The sequence below is a fragment of the Uloborus diversus genome, unplaced genomic scaffold, assembly GCF_026930045.1.
Source record: "Uloborus diversus isolate 005 unplaced genomic scaffold, Udiv.v.3.1 scaffold_953, whole genome shotgun sequence".
NCBI classification, from domain to species: domain Eukaryota; kingdom Metazoa; phylum Arthropoda; class Arachnida; order Araneae; family Uloboridae; genus Uloborus; species Uloborus diversus.
The window spans coordinates 1-24148 of NW_026559180.1; the positions used below are offsets into that span (position 1 = coordinate 1).

Consider the following 24148-nt stretch of genomic DNA (forward strand, 5'->3'; position numbering starts at 1 on the left):
TTTATTAAATTTTATTTGTTTAAAGAATAAAATTTGAAATTTAATTACTTTTGAATTGCATTCAGTATTAATCATTTTCAGCATTTTATCTTAAATGCTAACAGTTTATATTTTGTGCGAAGTTATACTGAGTCAATATACTGCATGCATCATTTCATGTACCTCCGAAGAAGGGACACCTCTATTTAAGGGACGAAATTTTCGGTCCCCTCAGTTGTTTTGGCGAAAAACAGTGAAACTCGAGTTTAATACTATGAAAAAGCTGTTACCTAAGCGATTGTTCATATAAATCTTAGCATTTTATTTTATGAGTAAACTATGTTTAAAACAGAAAAACATGTTTTCCATTTTAAAACACAGGTTTTTGTGAAACTTTCGTTTCTTTAATATTGTTTCTAGAATGTGTCGATTTTTTAAGTTAGTTTTGTGAAGCTGCTGATTTTATAACTTGATTTTTGTGAAAGTACCGATTTTAAAATAAAATTTTTGTGAAAGTACCAAAAAGCGGTAGTAAAATCAACCTGTATTGGGCCCTGACTGTGTTTGGTGCTGTATCTTGCAAGAAGCAAGTTGTGTTTTGTGTTAAATAGAAGGTTTTTTTTTAGAAAGTTCTTCACTGTGCTGCTTTGAAACAGATAAGTTACTTTAATTTAACAATATTTTAAAAAATGTGAGGAAGGTATACTCGACAACCTTCGAAGGGAAAAAAAACAGGAGATTTTACTAGAGGTATACAGGTGATTCACTATCCACATATCCTCACTACAGAATTATTAAATTATGCTTTTAAATAACATGAATACTTTAAAGTGAAATGGGGATTTTTTTTCAGATGTAAGCAAATTGGTAGTAGCAAGAAAAACAGACTGCAAAGGAAAAACTAAATAATAAGGAGTGAATTTGCTTAAAATTTTGTACATTCTCCAGTCTCCACCAGTAAAGTAGCTACAAAAATTTAATTACTAAAATCCGAAAAAAAAAAGGAAGTCAATATATAACGGAAATACGATATAAAATAAATAGGTATAGGGTACCACATGTTAAAATAACTTCAAACATTAAAAATAATTGAAATAATTTCAGGATGCAAAAGGATTGAAATCTGCTGCCATTTTCGGCAAAGCACGTGCTTTGTCGAACATGCAAAGTGGAAAGCTTCTAAAGAATTAATTTTTACTAAATGAGTTATTTAATGGAAAAATTCTTATTCCCCGACATTGGTAGACTAGAAAAGGGCGCCATCTATTGAGAAAAAAGTGAAACTTTTTGATGATGGACTGAAAAAACTGTAAAAACGGGAGAAAATCGTAAAAATCGGGAGATGAATGCAAAAAACGGGAGTCTCCCGTTAAAGACAAGTATGGAGTATATATATATATATATAATATATATATATAAAAAAAAGAGTTGGCAAGTATGGGAAGGACTCACCGTGCTCTCCGGCCAGGCTGACTTTGATGGCCCTGTTCTTCAGCGACTGCAAAGAGAAAGAAAGAAAGCAAGCAGAGAGTGAGAGGAGAGGCACATGTGAGAACAACACAGACGAGCACAAATGTCGAGAACCCACCTCGTTGTTGAGTGCCAGCGCCTGTATGAGGTCCTGTCTGTTGTTGAACTCCGCATAGCCGAAGCCCCTGATCCTCCCCTTCTCCCCGTTCTCCCTGGGGAGGCGCACATTCTTCACCTGAAACACACACCCAGCAATGAAAATTAAGAGTTTATTTCACTTCTCAAGGACTAGTTTCTTGATTAAAGATGCATTTTTTTTTAAACGTATTTCAGAAAAAATATGTACGACTAGCATTATTTATTTTTGCTGTCATACATATACATGTCATATATTTGCTGTCATTGAATGCACAAACATACTAAATTTATAGTAAAGTATGCATTTTTACACTTGAGCTGACTCGGAATCGAACTCAAATGGGGGGAGGGGTAACCACTAAAATATGTTTTATTTTGAGAAAAAAAAAATAAGTAATATTGATTTAAATTAGTATCTTCTCAAAAACAAAACAGCATACTTGCCAACCTTTGAAGGAAAAAAAAAAGGAGATTCCACTAGAGGTATATAGGTGATTCACCAGCGGCATATCTTCACAAAATAATTATTAATTGTGCTTTTAAATAACATAAATACTAAATTTAAATTGAAATGGGGATTTTTCGCAGATGTAAGCTAAATGGTAGCCGCAAGAAAAACATACTGCAAAGGAAAAACCTAATAATAAGTAGTGAACTTGCTTAAAGTTCTGTACATTCCCCAGTCTCTTCCAGAAAAGTAGCAACCAAAATTAAATTTCTAAAATTCGAAAAAAAAAATCAATATATAATGAAAATAATATATGAAATAAGTAGGTATAGGGTAGCACATGTTAAAATAAATAACTTCAAACTTTCAAAATAATTGAAATACTTTCAAGATGCAAAAAGATTGAAATCTGCTGAAATTTTCGGCAGAGCACATGCTTCGTTGAACATGCAATGTGGAAAGCTTCCAAAAAATTAATTTTTACTAACGGAGTCATTAATTGGAAAATTTCTTGTTCCCTGATATTGATAGACTAGAAAAAGGCGCCATCTATTGAGAAGAAAGTGAAACTTTTTGATCATTGACTGAAAAAACGGGAGAAAATCGTAAAAAACGGGAAATCGGGAGATGGAAGCAAAAAACGGGAGTCTCCTGTTAAAAACAGTTGAGTTGGCAAGTATGAAACAGGTACTAGCAATTTCCTAACCAATAAATAAATAAATAAAAATTGCTAAAATTAGAACTAAAATAAGCCGACTGAAAGTAATAGGGGCCAAATTAACTTCCAACTATCAAAATAATTGAAATATTTACAGGATACAAAAGGACTAACTTCAAACACAACAAATAATTTTCGGCAAAGCTTGTGTTTGATTTTGGCATAGAAACACAAGGTTATTCATACGAGATTGAAATACAGAAAATTAAATTTAAATATAAGGCATCCTTTTGAAAAATTGTACAAATTAGTTTAATAATCAAAATTTTATAGATCATTTCAAAACTTTTGTGTGACTCTCTGCTAATAAACATAGAAAAATGACGTTTAGCTAATAAGTTGCTCTTTCATCTATTGTATGAAATATGTGTTTAATCATGTTAAGTAATTAATATCTCCAAATTTTTAAATTAAAAAGAAAAAAAAACAACTGATTAAAACTTTTTAAAAAGTCCAATTTTTTTCTTAAGGCTGTTCCGGTAGAAAAACATGCTAAACTTGACTCTTTGGGAACAGCAACAAAAAAAATCTAATCGCCGGATTGCAATGAAACTTTTTACTATATCAGATGAATGTGTAAAAAACAACGTGCATGAAGTAAATTGCTGCTGAGTTACCTACATTTATCACAAAATGATATTAAAAAGTACTTTTTGTCAAATATGAAATATTTCTCTTAAACACATTCATGAAAAATCATCTAAACACAGAGATTCGAGATTTTTTTCTCTGAACCATAGAAACAATGTAGACGCATTGCAATTGAAATATTTTGTAAATATCATTAAAAAAATTTTCAATGCTCACGTGTTCTGAAACTTACTCGATTCTGTCCACTAATCTTATAGTTGCCTAAAGTGCCAATAGATGGCGTCAAAAACTCGAATAAGTAAGGATACGTGAAATTAAGGTCTATTTTATTAATAGCTCGGCTTTTTTCTCATTTTTATGCTAATAAATGATTCCATATGGACCATAAACTTTCTGTAACAAGTTTCAATCCTTCATATTCTTCATAAATCAGTCTAGATTTTTTTTTCTCTAAAACCAATTGTTCGTGATCGCGTGGAGATCCCGCCGGACAAATATCGCCATCAGTCAGTTTTGCAGATGAACTAGATTTTTGCGAAAAAGTGAGGCTTTCCATGCGTGTGCCCGAAGTGATGGCCAGTGGTATCGGATGTCAGTGCTTGTAGCTTGGGCTCGAGGCGGCAGTGATTGTAGTCAAGGAAAGAGAAAGGGGGGAGGGAGGACGTCCCCGTGTGTATTTTCCGTGCTATTAGAAACAGGTGGGTGAACTAGAATTGGAGGGTTGGCCTACGAGTGCTCGCCACACAATCTTTCCTAATCCGCAATGAATATCTTTCTAAATTGACGCAACAGAGATCATTAAAATTTCGTGATATTTTATTTCAACAACGATTTTAACTATTTTTCAAGAAGTAATTAATATTTTCTAATGTTAACGAAGGACAAAGATGATCTGAAAATAGTTCTTATTTAATTTAAAAAACCTTGCTCAATCCATTTGCGCAGGTGTGACATCTTTGTGCATATATTTGCCCTTCATAACAAAGAGCAAAGTATTATGTATGATAATATATGAACTTTCAAAAAAAAAAAAAAATTGAACTTGAAAAGTAAAGATTTTTACATATTGTGTGCGTACGCGTAATAGGCTCAAATCATTACCTTGTAGACACGAAACTTTTTTAGAAAGTAGGTACTTCGTATATTATGTAACGTTTAATGGTTTTTATATTTGAATGTATCAAAATTTTAAGACAAAGCTTAAAATTCTGGGAATAAATTGCAAATACAAGCATAAAAATGTCAAATTTGTGCAAATGGATTAAGTAAATCTTCATCTCAATTTTATACTTTAAAGTTTTAGACTTGGAAAAGTAACAGATTAAGTAAACATGATATTGATAAGCGTTTATTTAAATTGCACAGGAAGTATTATAGTGTGATCCGCGAGTTACTGACCATCAGCCAGTAAGTTGAACTAAGTTGTAACAAAGGTTTTGATTTGACCATTATGAAGGTTACGTACGATATACTTACAGAGACATCTAGAAGTTTTCAAGGAAGTCACTTTTCTTACTGGTGCAAATTGTTATCAGATAAAATGTTGAATCACCTTTTTCTAGGTTAAATTTAATTTTACAGGTTCATTTACTGAGATATGCTGATCAATGCTTATTCTCAGTGAAGGAAAAAAAATGCATTTAATAACTATCCATTTATGCTGTTTGTTATTGAAGGTTGGTCGATTACATGCATTGATCTAAAATGCCTTCAACGCCAGTAATTAACAAACACGATCTACCTGTTGTAATGACATAGTTAAATGCTAGTTTTAAAGCTTTTTTCTTTATACCAAAGTAATTACAAACATTTTTATGCTAAAGATATGAATGTGTATAGTACAACTTTTATTGAGAAAAAAAATATTTTAACCATTAATTGACTAGCTTGGTTAATTACTAATGCTCCAGATCAGCGGTTCCCAACCAGCATGTTGTGACTTCCAAGGGAGTCGCGAAGAATTTCTTATAAGAGAACACATTCAAAAACATATCATTAAACAGTTTAAAAACTAAAATATGTAGAGGAAAAAAATCATTTTAGAGAAGCATCAATACTTGAGCGTAGTGGCGAATTTAAAGAGCCTGATGATCCCTCAGCATTATTACATTTTGGTTTACGGACTTGCATCCCTACAAATTGCCGCGAAAGAGTCGAAAAAAACCTCACTATAACATTATCTAAAATTGTCTGAAAGTTCGTTTTTGGAACTTCAATATCGAATTTTTTTGTGAGACAGTCTCTTAACCCCAACCCTCATCCTGAAAGATGTCATGTAATTGCGTTTTCAGGACTTAATTTTGGAAATATTTCGAGAAGTTCCTAGAACCCTATCCCATTCCCTAAAAATAGCAAAGAAATGGATTTTTAAGCTTTCAATTTCGGAAATATTTCACAGGAGTGCCTTCTATTCCTTTTGCATGATTAAAGACCGTACAAACATTCCTTTTCAGGATTTAAATTTTAAAAAAAATTCCGGGTGAGGGTCTCCGATCGTTTCGCCTTGCCATCAAAGATAATCTACTATTCTATTTCTGAAACTTAAATTTCCAAAGTTTCCTTCATATTACCCCCAATCATTTCTCCCCCCCCCCCAATCACTAAAACTTGATTAAAATACGTTTTGGTAACTTCAATTCCAGAAAAATTCCGGGGGAGAGGCTACCTATCCAAACATTTGCCTAATATTTAAAGGAACAAACAAAAAATACGAACAAAAAGACTACTTTTTTTAAAAATATTTCTAAAATCCAGGGGGTTCCAATGGCCCCTCCTCACCCTGATTTCCCAAATGACGGACCTGAAATAAACTTTGAAACGAAATCCAGGAAGGATAGATCGTTTTATTGATTTTTAAAATATTTTTGGGGGAATACCCCATTGGATCTCTCTTTTTGCTACATATTTTCCTGGTTTTCACCTCTCTAGCCCTTCCGAAGAATGCTCGTAGTCATAGTATATATTCCATTCTCCTCCAAATAAAAATGATGACAATCAAATGACTACTCATCATCGAGGGGGGGGGGGAGTTCACTAATCTTGCTAAAACAAAAGGAAAAAAAATCAGTATTTAGTTAAAATTTCATCACGTTTGGGAAGCAGAGAAGTGCTTGAACTAAATCCAATAAGTAACTTTTCTAACTTGGTTGTCCGTTTTCTCCTCAAGTCATTGTGGCAAAACAAGACGCATGTTTTATTCTGATCAACGTTTTGAATACAACCAACTTTAAACTATAATACTCAAAAATATACTGTCGTGAAATGTATGATAAATTTACATTTTCCCCAATCAAAATTGAACATTTATATCTCTCATATACAGTCGGCTTCCGCTCCAAAGCGATTCAACTTACGCCAAATGCCTATAACGCGAGTTTTTCTCGAGTAACGAATGTTGGAGCTAACGCAAATTTCTCACCCACAACACGAAAACTTTTGGAAAGGAATCGTGGCGCAAAATGACGGCTTCGCTATTTACTACTAAATATTAGTTTCGTGAATATACTTTCATCCTTTTAGCATCACTAACTGCTCTAGTTCCCACCCAGCGCTAGTCAAAACATCGCTTTGTTAGTGTGTATAAATAACAACTCCACAATTTTCTTTTAATATTTTAAATTCTAAATATGAAAGGTGATGAAATATTCTGCACCAAAGCACGCTGTTTCATGCTATGTTTGTGAAGATAGAAAGAAAAAGTGAAAATTTGTGACAAGATAAGGAATTCTTGAACGCTTGAAACTCTAAAAAATGGTTCGAAGGCAGTGGCGGATTTACCAGGGGGGTGGTGGAGACGACCGCCCCCTCCGTAACTGTCATTTTCGAAAACCAATAATATAGAATTAAAGGAATTACTAGCTTTTGCTATTAATTTCAATCAAGTACATTCCACAAATTTGCTTTAAATTAAGTAGAGACAGTGTAGTCGAAGATGGACAGCATTACCCACTTTTTAATTTGAAACCGAAGCTCGCCCCTCCCCTCTTTTTTGAACATTAATAATTTTTATATTTCTATATGTATCTTCCAACCTTTTTCTTCCATGGACTACACTATACTGGTATGATGATACATTTTGCTATGATTTAGAACAGTGGTTTCTAAACCTGGGGGTGATAGCCACCAAAAGGGAGATTTAACTCTTGAGGGGAGCGATAAGTTTGTGAGGGGCGTTAGGGGGTGATTTAAATTTAAAATACAGGCTAAAAGTGGGCAATTGATTCCCTCCCCCCTACATAGTGGGTTGAGGGGAGAAATATGGCTTCCACGTTTTTCAACCGCCACCCCCTTGAAAAGAATGTAAATCCGCCACTGATCGAAGATAGCACAGCAATACTGTATAGTACTATTACAGTGTAGTGCTTTATTATTACTGCATACTGTATATGTACCGTACTGTTTTTTTTTTTTTTTCATGTCTCTCTCTCCCATTGATAATTGATATTGTGCATCGTTTGAATACTGCTGTTTTTTTTAAAATACGGTAAAAATTCAGCTGTTTATGCAAGAAACGGTAATATATTGTTAAGAAATGGTCTGGAACAGTTTAAAGGGTGTTTAAAAATGTCTTAAATAATTGGATAAGTTAATACAAAATTCGTATATTGTACACGTATATTTGTATATAACACACACACAAAATCAACTCCTTCAAAGTTTCAGTAACGATACTAAAGTTAGTTGAAATCTATGATCTAATAAACTTTAATTTTAAAAGCACCAGCTTTGATACGGTGCTCCAAAACTTGAATTTGTTTATATATATATATATATGTTTTTGTTTTTTTTAATTATAAAATGAGAAAAAGCTTACTGATGATCAATTGGGTGACGGAGAATTAAAAACAGCAACAATAGCGATAATAATAATAAACAGAAATTTAAAATTAACTTTAAATTTCTTTCTATTAGAATTATGTTGTCTGAAAATTATTTTTTTTTTCTCTCTTTTTTCTTCAAGTCCTTATTCTATTATACCCTTCTCAAATAGTTTCAATTATGCGTGCTCAGTCATTTAAAACGAGGGGCATCATGACCGGATAATTGGACAGTTCGGGCAATTAGAGTTTGGATAACTGGAATCCTACTTTGATATAACACAAATGTAATGTATCTTCAAACTCAGAAACCTGTAATTCTGTTATGGGGGAAAAATTCACTTCAGAGAACTCATAATTTAAAAATATTGATTTTATTTTTAAAAAACCATTTTTTGTGAAGTTATTTCTGAAATTAGATTTTTTTGGAGTTTTAAATAATAAAAAATGTAATAAACATCCATGGAATGACACAACCAATGATTAAAAAAATTATAATAACGAAAATTTAAAAAGAATCGCCGTTTTTGGTTCTGGACCAGAAATGGCAGCCGGGGGGGGGGGGATTTTGGAATGCCTCCCCTTTGTAAAATTTTTGTTTATACAATGTCTACAAGCATGCCGAGTTTCATAATTTTATCACAATTTGCAGTTTCTTCCCCCGTAGCCCCCCGACTATTTCCAAGTTAGGCGAAAACTAAGATCGATCTCGGGGGGGGGGCTGTTCCTCCCCCTCTTTGCACGACTGGGCCCTGTTAAATGCCGTAAAAAACTATGTTTTCTTCTTCAAAATTTTAAAAGATTCGTACCACCAAGTTTTCTCTGTAATTCCATGGTAATTTTTGTGGACCTTTGTCATGAACAAAAGGTAAAATTCCTCGTAAAGATTAAAAAAATGTGACCTTTCAAACACAATTTTCTTTTAAACTGTCCAAGTCTGATTTAACAAACTTTCCAGTCTTTTCTATTACGATTTAGCAATTTCTATAAATGCAGCATGAAGGAAACAAAGCTTCTAAAGATTAATATTTAAAAAAAAAAAAAAAAATACATTAGATTGACAACTTTTATTAGTAGATTTAATAGCCAAAAAGAAGACATTTCTAAAATATGTTGCGATAAATTTACCGAAGTTTCCGCGGTTAAAAAGATGAACCCTTGTTATAACGAAATCATTTCTGATCTAAACTTCAAATGGAAGCAAAAATGCTCTCATCTCATTTCTCTGCAGCGGTTTTGTTTGCTTTTCCGATTCCTTCGCGCTGTCAATGCCTGAAGGCACTTGAGGGGTGTGTTTCGAACAATGAAAGACATTCCTCACTGACTCCTCTGAAGAACAATATCTCCTCCACACAAATTCCGGTTTGTCCCCTTTTCTGGATGTCGCGTAAATCCTGTCAGTTGTAAAACTAGTTTGCGGCTAAAACGTACAACGAGCATGATGCTTTCGTCACAACCAGGGTGCAACATTTTGCGCCATCTATTGGGTAAAGGAAGTTTTTTTCATAAAATGGGACAGTCTTAATCATAAAAATTACAAACCCTGCCATATTATATATGTTTCAAAACACTTTATGAAGTAGGAAAAAAACATAAATTTCAGCCAGCAGTTCCGTACTTATTCTGACATTCGACTCTTAAAGAGCATGAATTTCGTTAAAAACTTTTCAATTTAATGATTTTAATAAAAATACAAATGAACTTAATTTCTTTGCCTCTTCAAAAGGCATAGTAAGCATAATAAATGCAAAAAATGTTATACCCATGGCGGATGCAAAGAGATTGCAATTTTAAAAGTGAATGCATTGTTTAAAGTATAAAGAACGGCAAGTAAAAGAATTTATTTAAGTAAATTATTTCACGTAGCTCGAATTCACCTCTCATGGGATTCAAGCTGCATAAAATAAACAACCCCATAAGCAAAGGAGCCGTCTCCATTTGCAGTAGGCTTGACTATTTGTTCCTTTGCCTTAAAGTAATAAGTGTACTACATAATCACAATTTCAAGAAGAAATCTTTTATGCATTAGCTTAACTTTTATTATAGCTTAAAAATTATTGCATCTTCACGATCATTTAGTTGCTCAAATAGTATGTTAAATCAAAATCAACTCTGTTTTTAGCCATTGTATTACACCAAGAATTTTGCTTCAACTCGGGCTGCTTTAGGGATACAGGAAAACACTGTGCAGTACGAGACCCCAATTTCAGAATTCCAAAATCCGGAACTCACGTCCCTGTCTTTTTTTTCTTTTCATTAAAAAAAAAAACTTTTTTTTTTTTTTTGAGTTTTAAAAGTTCAAATTCGCTAACATTCCACAGTTACTTGTTGAAAAAACAGCACTTTCGATTCAGTTTCTTTAAACAACTTTCGATGCCATGTGTCATGCGTGAATAAGCATTCTGCTGACATTCTGCAGCCATCTTTTAACATCCACTTTCAGTTAAGAATCCTTCTTTTTTTCTTCTCCTAAGTATGTAATATAAAGTCCACTGAACACAAGTACAGAATTATTTTTAGTGGAAACGTGATTTATTGTATCGAGCGGCACGTCGCATGATGATAAAAATTCACATCTGCGGACCCTACGCCACCGAAAATGCAGGTAAAAGGCAGTAACAGCAAACCTTTCATATATTTGCATTTTTATCATCTATTGAACGTTAACCTCATCATACAAGCTTGCTCGACTGGTTTCTGCTGAAAAAAAAGCCACGAAAAAAATGTCCTACATTTTCCTATTGCAAGTATTAAATCCAAAACCCATTCCATCAAATATCACGAAAACTCATTCCTGCAGATACTGCCGTTTGCCTGCCCACGGCAGCACTCTCATTCAGATTGATAAAAAAAATATAATTAATTTAGCTTGAACGTAAGCGAAACCGGGGTGGCGTTTTCGGCCATTTTTCGAGTCGGAATCCGACATCCCACACTCGACCCGTCGAAAACGAAAGGAAGGTCCTCCCACCTGGAGTTGCCGGAAGAAGAACGAGATGTCGTCCTCCGTGACGTCGTAGGGCAGGTTCCCCAGGAACGCCGTGTAGGGGGGCCCCTCGGGCACGCGCCCCAGGTCCACGTCGGGGCCCCTCGCCGCCTTGGGGGCCGTGGGGAGCACCACCCTCCCCTCGTCCTTCTTGAAGTCCAGGGTGTAGCGGTCTGAAAGAGAGAAAAGAACGGGGAGGTCATACTACTTGCCGACCCTCGAAGGAAAATAAAACAGGAGATTCTACTAGAGATATATAGGCGATTCACCAGAGACATATCTTCACAACAGAATGATTAAATTAAGCTTTTAAATAACATGAATACTAAATTCAAAGTGTAATGGGGATTTTTCGCAGATGTAAGCTAACTGGTAGTAGCAAGAAAAATAGACTGCAAAGGAAAAACCAAATAATAAGGAGTGAATTTGCTTAAAGTTTCATACATTCCCCAGTCTCTACCAGAAAAGTAGCTACAAAAATTTAATTACTAAAATCCGAAAAAAATCAATATAAAGAAAAATTAATTTGAATTTTGACATCTTGAATTCAAATTATGTTTTTCGCAATCACAAATGTGTGTATGTAGGCGTGTGTGTTTGTGTGCTGGCATAAGTGTGTGGGTAATTGTGTATATGAATGTGTGTATCTGTGTGTAGGCATATGTGTTTGTGTCAGTGTGCAGGCATGAATGTGTGGGTAGTTGTGTGTATGTGTGTGTGCGTGCGTGCGTGTAGCTGCGTATGTATGCGCGTGTGTGTAGGACATGGACGCAACTTGGAGACGGCTTTCGCTAGAGGAGCAGCATCGTGAGGAGCCGGTTGACGGTGATGGTGCGGAAGGTGGCGGGGGGAAAAACAAAATGATAGCTCGCCAAAAACAGTCAAGTGAGAACAATAAGCAATCATGATTGCTCAATATAATGAAAATAAAATATAAAATATGCAGGTATAGGGCAGCACATGTTAAAATAACTTCAAACTATCAAAAGAACTGAAATATTTTCCAGATGCAAAAGGATTGAAATCTGCTGGAATTTTCAGCTAAGCGCGTGCTTCGGTGAACATGCAATGAGGAAAGCTTCCAAAAAATTAACTTTTGCTACATGAGTTATAAATTGGAAAAAGAATCTTATTCCCCGACATTGATAGACCCGAAAAGGGCGCCATCTACTGAGAAGAAAGTGAAACTTTTTGATGATTAGACTAAAAAATCTGCAAAAACGGGGAGAAAATCGTTAAAGCACTCACCGTCTATGTCCTCGTTGTCCATGAGGTCCGCCCAGTCGATGCGCCTGGTGTTGACGACCGCGAACCCGCTGGGGGCATCGTGATCCTCCCCCAGGAACGTGTTCAGGTCCAGGGTCTTGCCCTTCGTCTTGCGTTTGCCTTTTGCTGGAGGAGAAAAGTAAAGTCGGACATTTTAGTCAAGCTTCGTGTAGAATAAAAATTTGAAAAAAAAAAGGGCCTGTTGTTATTCCTTCAATTAAAATACGTTTTCGTCCCGGGCAGATGGGATCGGACACGATCGTTCCGAACGTAAACGAACGTCATCTCGGTGGTAACGACGTCATTCGGGTGATTCTATGTTTGAACCGGACGGGGTTTCGGCAAGTTCATCTTGTGAGAACCAATTTAAGGGAGGGCAGGCGGGGCTACTGCCCCGGGGCCTCCACAACAAAGGGGGGGCCCACAAATTATCCTAACTTACACGGGTCGAAAATATCGGATATATACATATATATCAAAATATTTGGATATAAATCAAAGTATCGGATATTTTTGAAAATATGATCTTTTTGAACCCTGACTAGGGGTGAACACTTCCAAATCCGGCCCTGACCGCAGGAGTCATTTTTCTCAAGTATTCGTGTTCGGCGACCAGGGTTCGCCGATATATATCATGATATATGAGGCAGTGAGAAGCAAAGGGATGTAAGTGGTAAAATTAAAACATTGGAGGTAGCCGGTACAAATAATAGGTGAACATCTCCTCTGTCTTACAGCAAGAGATAGCAATAGTAACCCTGGTAGGTGCTGCTGTATAGCATGATTTAGAAAAAAAATTCAATGAAAGCCTACCTAAGACATAATCTTTATACGCGTTTTAATCAAAAGTTGAAAAAAACCACTTGCATCCTTTTGCTTCTCACTGACTTATATGAGGAGTAATTTATCAAAAGGGAACATGTCCAATTTTTAGGAAAAATCATTTTATGAAATTTTCTAAATCTTTCAGATGACACTTATCAAATCACTTACTCAAGAAGTCCGAAAGTGGAAAACCCTATTTTACACTCTACAACAAAAAAATCGACACACCGAGAAGCAATCATCCGATGGCTATGAAATTTCGTACGCATGAGTGTATTGACCAGATATGCAAATGATTAAAATTTGATGGTCCAATGAATGAATAGTTTGATCTCCAGCATACCGGAACTGTGCATCCAGCGGATGTATATAAGGGGGAGTTCAACGGTCGTTAAAATTTTCGGTTTGATTGCGATTAGATTACCTTTCGACAACTTAAAAAGTGCCTTGCCACAGGGTTCGTGCACATTACGAGCAACTGTCAGAGCTCGAGAGAGGTCGTATCATCGGATCGAAAGAGGCCGGTCGGACAAGTCGAAGAATCGCTCGGCATTCGAGTCGAAGCGATGCGGCGATTGGAAGATGCTGGCGAGGATGGGTGGAAAATGGCAGAGCTCAGCGTCAGCATGTCAGGGGACCACAACAGATCGTGGGGACAGAGTGATTGTCCCATCAGCCGTCACAGCGCTTTCTTCATCTCTATCGACCGCCAGGCATTCGACCCAAACGCCAGTGTCCAGCATGACCATTGACAGACGGTTGAGACGGCGAAATCTACATTTGTGCCAACCATTAAGCCACTTACATTAACGCCTGCACACTGCCAAGCCAGATTACAGTGGTGTATGGCTCTATTAGGATATAAAAATACCAACTGGGGACGTATAGTCTTTAGGGACAAATCCCGCTTCCAACTCTGTCCTAATGATCATCGAAGACGTGTTTGGAGACAACCAGGGTAGAGGGGGAATCCTGCTTTCACTATTGCACGCCACACAGGCCCTCAAACAAGGCATTACAGTCTGGGGTGCCATTTCCTTTGACAGCCGGAACCCTTTGGTCGCACGGGTACAGAATATGTCCGATCCCGCGATCTAGGATCGGGGGAAATTTGAACCATCTGGGGAAATTCTGCAGATTAATTTTTTTTTAATTTCAATTTTTCGATTTTTTTCGCAAGTGTCTTTTGAATGCATTTTTTTTTTTTTTTGCATCACCAGTCTTTATATTTTTATTAACTATTTGTTGGATAAAAATTTACATTTAATAATAAATATTAGATAGGAGATTTTAATTAAAACATACATGTATTTACTTAATATACATAAGAGACGTACCGAGTACTCGGCCTTTCACTACTCGGCCGAGTACCGAGTTACCGAGTACTCGGCCTTTCACGAATCGGCCGAGTTACCAAGTACCAATTATGTTTTAACAAGAACCACCGACACACATGTGATGAATTTTGAACTTATTGGAATAGTAGTATAGACCTCCTTGTCCATATAATAGTTTTTAAAACTAAATTCCTCGTGGAATTTAATTACGCATTATATAAACAATTTTGTTTGCAGGGGTCTGTCCAGGATTTTTCACAGGGTCCGTTTTTTTTGTGAAAAATCAAATAATTTTGTGAAAAATGAATTAATTTTGTGAAAAATCAAAAAATTTCGCAAAAAAAAAAATTTATTTTTATTAAAACGAGAAATTTTAGAATTTAGAGATGGCACAAACTGCATTAATTAAACTTAAAGTTGAGTGTTTTCCTCTTCTACGTCGAGAAAATCATTCTGGATTTTTTTTTCTGATATTTGGCGGGGGGGGGGGGGGGGCATCGCTCTTTCAAGTATCAATATTTATCTACCATTCTACATTATGTTAAATTATGCTAGATATATTTCTGTACAGTACTTAAAATAATTGTAACAAAAATATAAATAAATAAAATAAAATTCAGAATAGGGTTCAGCATTCAACTTTTTGACCCAAGACACTCTTAAAAAGCACAGAATTTCGTTCAAAACTTATAAATTCCGCGATTTTAACAAAAATAAAAAGATATTTTAATTCTTTACCTCTTAACGAAGCGTAATAATCATTAAAAATTCGAAAAATCGGATTCCCATAGCGGATGCAAAGAGATCGCAATTCTCAAAGTGAAGGCATCAAAAGTATAAAAACGGCTTGTAAAAGAAATATTTTTGATAAAATTATTTTAAAATTGCATTTTAGAGTCCTATGATAAACATATCATTAATATCTGTGGACACAGTTGACCCAAAAAATAAAACAAAATAAACAATCTACTTAGCATTTTAATTTTTGACTCATAACAGAAAATGGAATTTTGCTTTAAAAACTTGAAATGAGAGCTCTAACAGAAATAAAGAGACTTTTCATTTATTTGAATCCTAATAAAGCGAAGTTAGCTTGAAAAAAGAACAAAATATGATTCTCATATCGAATGTTGAAAGATTTATTGTTTATTAAATCATGAGCGGAGAAAAGTGCTTACCAATACCTTTTCAGAAAAGTTTACAAAAACACCGCTGCTAATTAGCTGTGATAAAACAAACAACCATTATATTTATTTGGCAGTAGCAATTATTTATCGCTTGCAGGAGCAGCCCAAGAGTGCCAATTTTTTTTTTTTCAAAATTAGCCGATTTTGTATAAGCTGATCCCTTTAATTTGACTTAAAAAGGTTCCAAAGATTACCGGTTTATACACAGAAATATGCGTTATTTTGCTTTCAGATTTGCTCTTTCAATAAACAATTTGACAGATCCGATCTTGTTTATCAGAGCTTTGTGAAGGGTCCGTTTTGTTTGATCGGGATTTTGTGAAAGGTCCGTTTTGTTTGATCGGGATTTTGTGAAAGGTCCGTTTTGGTTGATCGGATTTTTGTGAAGGGTCCATTAACGGACCCAAATATCCTCTGGCCAGACCCCTGGTTTGTCAAAAATTTTACCAAAAAAAGATTTTTAAAATTAAAAATAAATAAATAAAAGGTATGATTAATCAAGTTGGAATTAAAACAAATTACAGTAAAATCCCTCTAATGCGGACACTAACAGGACAATTTTTTTTTTGTCCGCAATAGAGAGGTGTCCGCAGGACAGGGGTTTAATAATGTTATTTACATTGGAACTGGGGAATTAAAAATTGTCCGCATAAGAGGGGTGTCCGTTACGAGGGGTTTCACTGTATACCAATCAATTATAGTTCTAGTCTGCCAAACATAAATATTTTTTTAAAGCAGATAAAACAAATATGCAGGAACACTGCATACACGTGTTTCTGCCCCCCTCCCCTCCCGTTACAAGGAACGTCTTTCTCAGTGCATAACATGTGAGCTAGAGAAGGTAAAGACATTCGACAAAAAAATCCAACTTTTGTCGGATGCCTTTAAATCCACGAGCTCCCATTTTGTGCATAGAAAAAGGAATTCCTTGTAACTTCCAAAACACGTTTCTGCAGTGTTCCTACACTGTGCTTTTAACATTGTTTTATTTCATTTAATTTTTTAAGCAAAGGTATTTTTATATTTTTTATAACTCATTTTTGTTTGTAGCAAATATCCATTTTTAATATAAAAATTCCATATTTTCTATACTTGCCTTTTTTTGCATAATTTTTAATAAACAAGTTTAATAAACTTTGGGGACATTAAAAGAAAGATTTATACCATTGAAGCATTACAAACTTCATTATTCTCAAAATTTAAATTTGACTTATAAATTTTAATTGTAAATTATTGCAGAATATAATGCTTGCTCTTTTTTTTAAATATAAATTTCGGTATCTGTCTTGGACAATATTCAATTTTTTGCAACTACTCGGTATTGGCCGAGTATCTGATCAGAATTTGGCCGAGTACCGAGTACTCGGCAAATTGGCCGAGTATGCCGAGTACCGAGTAATTACCGAGTACTCGGTACGTCTCTAATATACATTTTAAATACCTAGTTCGACAAGTTACTAGTTCGTTCTATTAGTTTTAAAGATGCAGATTTTTTTTTCTTTTTTTTCAAAATTATCTATACCTATAGTAATGAATGAATTTTTATATGAAACATAAAAAATATTGTAAAATGTTGGGGAAATTTTCACATAAATTGGGGAAAATGTTGGCATTAAAAACATTTTCTGCAGTTACTGCATACCAGTACGCCAACAACATCCAAAGACTTGTTTTGCTACCATTCCTTTTGTAGTACCCTCGGCTGGTTTTTCAGCAGGACGATGCCAGACCACATACGGCACATGTTGCTATGAACTGTCTGCCAGCATATCAAACACTTCCTTGGCCTGCCAAATCGCCAGATCTCTCTCCCACATTGCATGTCTGGGATATAATAGGAAGGCGATTGCATCTGGTACGGAATCCAAGATGACCTCGTTTGACAAATTGGAGCCAATACCCCAGAAAACCAATAAGGAGCTTTATCGATCTATGCCACGCCAGGCTTCGGCTTGTATCCAGGATAGAGGCGGGTCAACACCTTATTGAACTTTTTACTAATACACGACATAAATTTTTCAATTTTTCCGAGATTTTAATCATTTACTATTCCGAACAGTCTTCCTATTCACCAATTTTTATTTCAATCGGACAACTCCTTCTTGGTACGTCGATTTTTTTGTTATAGAGTGTATTTAAGGGTACGGTGTGGCTTTTTGATAAAAAGGTAACAAATCCGTCCTCCGCACATTTTATTTTGAAGAAAAGGGGACATATCCTGGAAGAATCTGTAGTACGAAGACTTTGAGATCCGAAGGAACCAGGGTTGGCAAAACCCTGTATTTTTAAATAAAACCCATGAACCCTGTTTTTTTTTCAAATCCAGCCAAAACTGGGTTTTTTTAAAGGAAAAAGTGTTTTTTTTTTTTTTTTTTGTCTTTTAAAGGAAAAAGGTGGGGTAATTCTAGGGAAAATTTCAATAGGAGTTTATTTTTCTACAAAGAAGTTTGGTTTAATAAATAAAGTTGAAATTTAAAAACTTTTTCTTCAAGAAAAAGGTGGATTTTTAAGCAAAAAGGTAAGGCATTTGTTGGGAAAAATTCAGTAAAAGTTTTTTTTTTCAGAAAGAAGTATGTTATACTGAAAAAAGTTAGTCTCAAATATAAATAATAATTTTTAATGTAAATATTGTACACAATTTAAGCAATGAAGTTTCAGAAAGCTGCTGTCAAGAAATTGGGAGTAAATCATCTTTTTCCATAAACGGGACAGCTTAGTGCTATTTTAAACACATAATGTGTTAAAATTTGCTAATAAAACCGAAGCAAACCCGAAAGAAAATGCAAGATAATATGTAGGTGTGTACATAGCAAAATAACCAAGTTTTTCTTAAGGAGGTGAGTAGCAAATTAATATCATGTGACATACAGAGTGTTTTATTTAATTCTGGTTCCCACAACAACAGAAGACACATGAAATTCATGAGGCCCACCCCCTAGTGAACTAACAAGCCAGGGTCTTGACAAGGAACTAGGAATTGTAGATAAAAGGAACAATGAGTAAGGAATGTGTAGCTGCACCACAGTTTCACTCAAAGGGTAAAAACTGTCATTATTTGATGAGCAAAAGATAAGGGCAGGCCCTCCCTTTCCCCATACCATCAGGATTAGCAATTCAGTAGTACACTAAGAGAGGAAGGACAAAGGGACAGGGGGAAAGCATAGAATTGGATACTCTTATCTTGTACCTGGGATGAATCACAGGTGTAGTGAAAATTTTTCAGTTGGGGCAGAAAGTGTTAGTCCCTTTATCAAACACCTGAACAATGAAACACTGGAAGACCAGATGGGAGAAGAAGGAAGACATAGGATAAACAGATAAGAAGTTCTAAGAAAATGACCAGGTGGCAGGATTTTTCAAGAAGAAAGAAAATAATAATAAAAAAAAAGTGGTCAAGTTAGAGAGACCAAATTAGTATTGTAGGCAACAGTATTCTAACTTTGCTTCCTCAGAAGTTGAGGCTTGGTTTTCTGCTGCTCTTCTGAAAGATAACTCATAAGTTTCCTTTTTAATTCTTTTATTAATAGAAAAATGCCAATTGGTTCTGGATGAAAACTAGAAGTCACTCATATTGAAAATTCTTCTAAAGTAAAATGTAAGCATGGCAATGAAGAATTGACATCAAAAGTTAAACGAATACCAGCACACCTTCAAAGTAAATGCTCAAAAAAAGTTGCTAAAGCTACACAGGACATACAAGACATTGATGACTTCCCTTCTTCAACTGCTTCAATCTGTACATCAGAACCATCATCTCCATTTCCCACAGCTGCAGTTAACCAAAAACGAAATTCTGATCCACAATCAAGTACAATGTTGCCAATTCATCAAGCAAAAATGTCACGTTACTCCATCACAACAAAAACGGCACAACAGAGTGAAATATCAAATGCAATTGCTAATTTTTTCGTTGCAAACGCAATACCCTTTAATGCTGCAGCATCAAAAGAATATGCACACATGATGAAACTTTTGCGACCAGGCTTTACTCCTCCCGGAAGAAAAGACGTTGCAGGACATCTCCCGGATAAAAATTTTGAAGAAGTAGAGTCACAAATTGAACAAGAGTTAAAGGACTCAACTATAACTTTGATGCTCGACGGATGGTCCTCTATCAGAAATGTTCCCATAATAGCTACATAGATTCATGCAGGAAAAAATGTTTTTCTGCTACATGTTTTCGACTGTGGTGCCGAAAAAAAACCCCGCCGAGTATTGTGCTGAAATCGCAGGCTCAACAACTTCAGAAGTAAAGGTTAAATATGGTGTCGATGTCTGCAATTTGCTCTGACAACGTAAAAAAAAAATGAAAAAGATGAAGGAATTAGTGGTGAAAGAAAATCCAGAAATCGTAACTTATGGATGCTCAGTGCACTATTTAAATCTTTTAGAGAAAGATGTAACAGCTAAAACCATTATCAATCACATTACAGACGTCCACAACTATTTTCGGAACCATCATATCCCGCATGGATTGCTAAAAGAGAAGGGTGGACTGATGCCGCAAATTACCGATGAAACACGGTGGAATTCTCCAGAAGAATGCATTAAAACATTCGTCAAGAATTTTCATAAATAAGTGGAAATAGTAAGTGAAGATGATTATGATTTAAGAATATGTCCTTATCAATATCCTGAACAATGCTGGACTGTATAGAGAAAGTTTGTCTCTACAAAAACAGCTGAAGGAAGTGTCAACAGCACTGGACAAACTGCAGTCACATTCTGCAAATTTATCAAAGGCTGTTGAAATTTGGATGGATTTAACAATAAATGTATAATCAGGGGTCTGTCCAGGATTTTCCACGGTGTCCGTTTTTTGTGAAAAATCAAATAATTTTGTGAAAAATGAATTAATTTTGTGAAAAGTCAAATAATTTCGCAAAAAAAAATAATGTTAAAACGAAATCAGGGCTAGAAGTGACCGACTTGTCACATATAGGACATTTTCCCTCAAAAAATATAGGACAAATATAGGACACATTATATGAATAATTTTGCTATGAAAAAAGAAATAATACATATCATGTATTATTTATTTATTCTTATCAATGATTTTGTTTAAAAAGAAACTTACATCTGAAATGACTCTCCTGTACTTGAATAATTTTTGAAAAAAAAGTGTACTTTATAGACGAAATAATTGAAAAAAATTTGAACAAAGAAAAATTTTATTTTTTCTTCCTCACTCAATGACCCAAGTACTAATTCCACTGTTCTTTGATTTTATATCTAAACTGAACCCTTTACCACTTGTATTAAGAACAAACAGAGCTTGAGAAGGATCCTCTGGACGTTTTCTTTATGCTTGAATGTTTTAGCATGCAGCCTCCATTGCGAAAATCCACTATTGCTTATGGGCACTAAACCGTTGCAAAAATGGCAAAATCATCTTTTCCTTTAGTGCACCATGCACCAAAATTTGTAAAATTAATGTCCTCCTGGTTCAACAACAACAAAAAACGGGAATATAGGAAATATAGGACATTTTTCAAAAATATAGGAAATACAGGACGACTTTGATGCTTTTCTTGAAAATATAGGAAATATAAGATATATAGGACTACTTTGACCCCTGCGAAATTTTAAAATTTAGAGATGGCACAAACTGCATCATTCAAACTTAAAGTTGCGTGTTTTTCTTATGTTGAAAATATCTTTCTGCGGTGTTTTTCTAGTATTTGGTGGGGGGGGGGGGGGCATTGCTCTCTCAAGTATCAATATTTATCTACCATTCTACATTATGTTAAGTTTTTCTAGAAATATTTCTGTACAGTATTTAAAATCATTGTAACAAAAAAAAAAGAGAAGAAAACAAATAAAATTCAGACAAAGATTCAGCATTAAACTTTTTGACCCAAGACACTTTTAAAAAGCACAGAATTTCTTTTAAAACTTATAAATTCCGTGATTTTTACAAAAATAAAAAGAGATTTTATTTGTTTACCATCCTAGCATCCAAAAATCAAATCCATATTATTTTCTCCCAAAATAAGTTAAACATTGCACCGCACCCCTAAAAACGCAGATATTGACAAGCTGGTAAAATGATGAGAATATTTTCCAATCGAGTCATTATAAAGGTTTAACGCCAGACGCTAAATGGCGATAATCACAAAGTTGGTAACCCTAGTTGGTCGACACTAGAGAGTTGTTTTACAAAAGATAAAGTGTTAAAGAGCAGAAAATATGAAATTTATTGCTATTATTTTATTGCTATTATATATTATATGCTATTGAAAATAGAAAAAATATGTGTACTAGTCGACACCTTGAAACGTGAAGCCTTCGTTAGCCAAAAGACTGAAAATCGAGTTCTCTGCCAGACGAAACCAAGTCCTTCAACCTTAAGACTTTCAGCATTGCACTAAAGATTTTTCTCGACTAGTCGAATTCAGCTTCCGCCACACACTGCTCAAAAACTGCGATTCAGCCCTCGAGTCCTCCCGAGGGGGAAACGTCGGAGAGGCCACGGTGACCTCCGAACTTCTGAAAGTTTCATTCGGGTAAACCGGGAGCTTTCGGCTCTTCGCCCTTTCGAATTCAAGCCCTCGTGTCATCGTTACGATGGGAATTCACACACAAAATTTAGCATGATGACTAATGTGACCAGATTTTTCAAGCTAAAAATCAGGACACATGATGGGGGGGGGGGGGGGTAGAGTAGTTATTTTTTTCCACAGGCTTAATATTTTATGTAACAGAAAAATGCCGAGAAATAACTCAAATGTACCAATAAAGAACTCACGTTGAAAATAATTTAATAGTATTGATGTAAAGAATATTGCATCATACAACAAATTTATTAATCAAAATTATATTAATTACATCAATTTCATGGCGTTCTTACGTTTACCGACGGCAAAAAATCGAAAAAACGTTTAAAAAATCTAGACTGTATGTTATATTTCTCGTGTGACGGATTTTAAGCAAAAAAAGCGGGACTTTTTCGACAAAGCAAGACACTTTGGTGGGACAGTAAGACAAAAAGCGGGACGTCTGGTCACATTAATGATGACACGATACTTTTTATGACACATTTATTAATAGAGCACTCGAGCTGTCTGGAAGCAAAGAAATAGATACTTTTTTTTTTCCGAGCTCATCTATTATCGAGTCCGTCACTTTCACATGAGGGCTGACACTAGTAGGTGAGCACAAAATTGAATCACAAGAATTTTTTATATTATCTTCGATAAACCCGCACCCCTCTCGAATTTCGGAACTACTTTGATATACCCCCCCAAATCGGAAATTTGGCGACTTCCAAAAATTGCTGCCACAAAACTTTAAGAAAAAAAACCAAAAAATTCTACAAAATGCAAGAAAATACTACATTTGGCAACAACAAAAATCTAAAAGCGGAAAAAACCTAAATTGGCAACACCAAAATAAGAAACAGCAACCCTAAAAAGTCCGTAGGGAGTGCCAGATTTGGCGCGTAATTTTTTGGGGGGGGGTATATCAAAGTTATGTCCGAATTTTTACTGCCCCCCCCAACAAAAAGAGGGGGGCGAGTCCTCCCGGGCCGAGAACCGCGAAGTGATAACGTGTTACGCACCGATACACGAGTGCGCCGATCGCGATCGGAAAAAGCACGAAAGCGAGCGCACGGCGCACAGATTTCGATCGCCATTCGCACTCGATCATCCTGCACTCGAAAATGGACAACAGAGCCGTGGAAAGATAAGAAAAGGGTGAAAAAGAGCACACGCACACGTTACTCGACACCTTCCGCTCGATGGCATTCGAAAACGAGGGGCGATCCCTTCGGGGAAACGGAGCGGGGACGAGTGTCGTGTGCGGGGGTTCTTTTTTTGAGAGGGGGTGGCGGATTAAGCATAAACAAAAGAAAGATAATTACCATTAGCCGCCATATCCAAATGCCAGAAAATGAAGGAAAGTAAAACCTTCGACGTTGCCACGACGAAAGTGCGTCGACGAAATAGGGAGGGAGAAACCTCGATGCCATTCGGATTCGGATAAATACGTGAAATTAAATCGCTATACCACATGATCGAATCCCAAGTTATGAAATAACATAAGAGAGACGAAATTTTTTTTACACATGATGATGCTCTGTGCCAAATTTACCAGTTATTAATTTAAACAATCCTATTCCTATTCAGAGTCATAATTGATTACAACTGTATTTATATCGAGGACTGCATACTAAGTGCTTTGCCTCCATAATTTTATGTACCGATAGATAGCAGCACCATCACCGGATCGAACAGTTAATGAGAATTTAGAACTAGTCCAGGAGCTAATAGTTACCCCCAGAGGTATCGTTTCACTTGGAGGACATTGAGACCACGAGCCTAATTAACGTCGCCTTGTCCCCTTTAATGACGACGAATTTAAACAACGTTGCGAGCGCTTTTAT

At 35.5% G+C, this 24148-nt stretch overlaps 1 protein-coding gene across 1 annotated transcript; it reads right to left on the bottom strand.

The window, feature by feature from the left end:
* Positions 1–1431: 1431 nt before the first annotated feature.
* LOC129234045 (eukaryotic translation initiation factor 4B-like) lies at positions 1432–23695 on the bottom strand (the record flags this gene model as incomplete). The annotated part of the gene is made up of 5 exons (XM_054867945.1): positions 23627–23695; positions 12396–12539; positions 11133–11320; positions 1568–1684; positions 1432–1477 (listed from the first exon to the last, which is right to left on the bottom strand). Coding segments are annotated over exons 1-5 (508 nt in total), but the record flags the coding sequence as incomplete, so codon positions are not given.
* Positions 23696–24148: the final 453 nt, after the last annotated feature.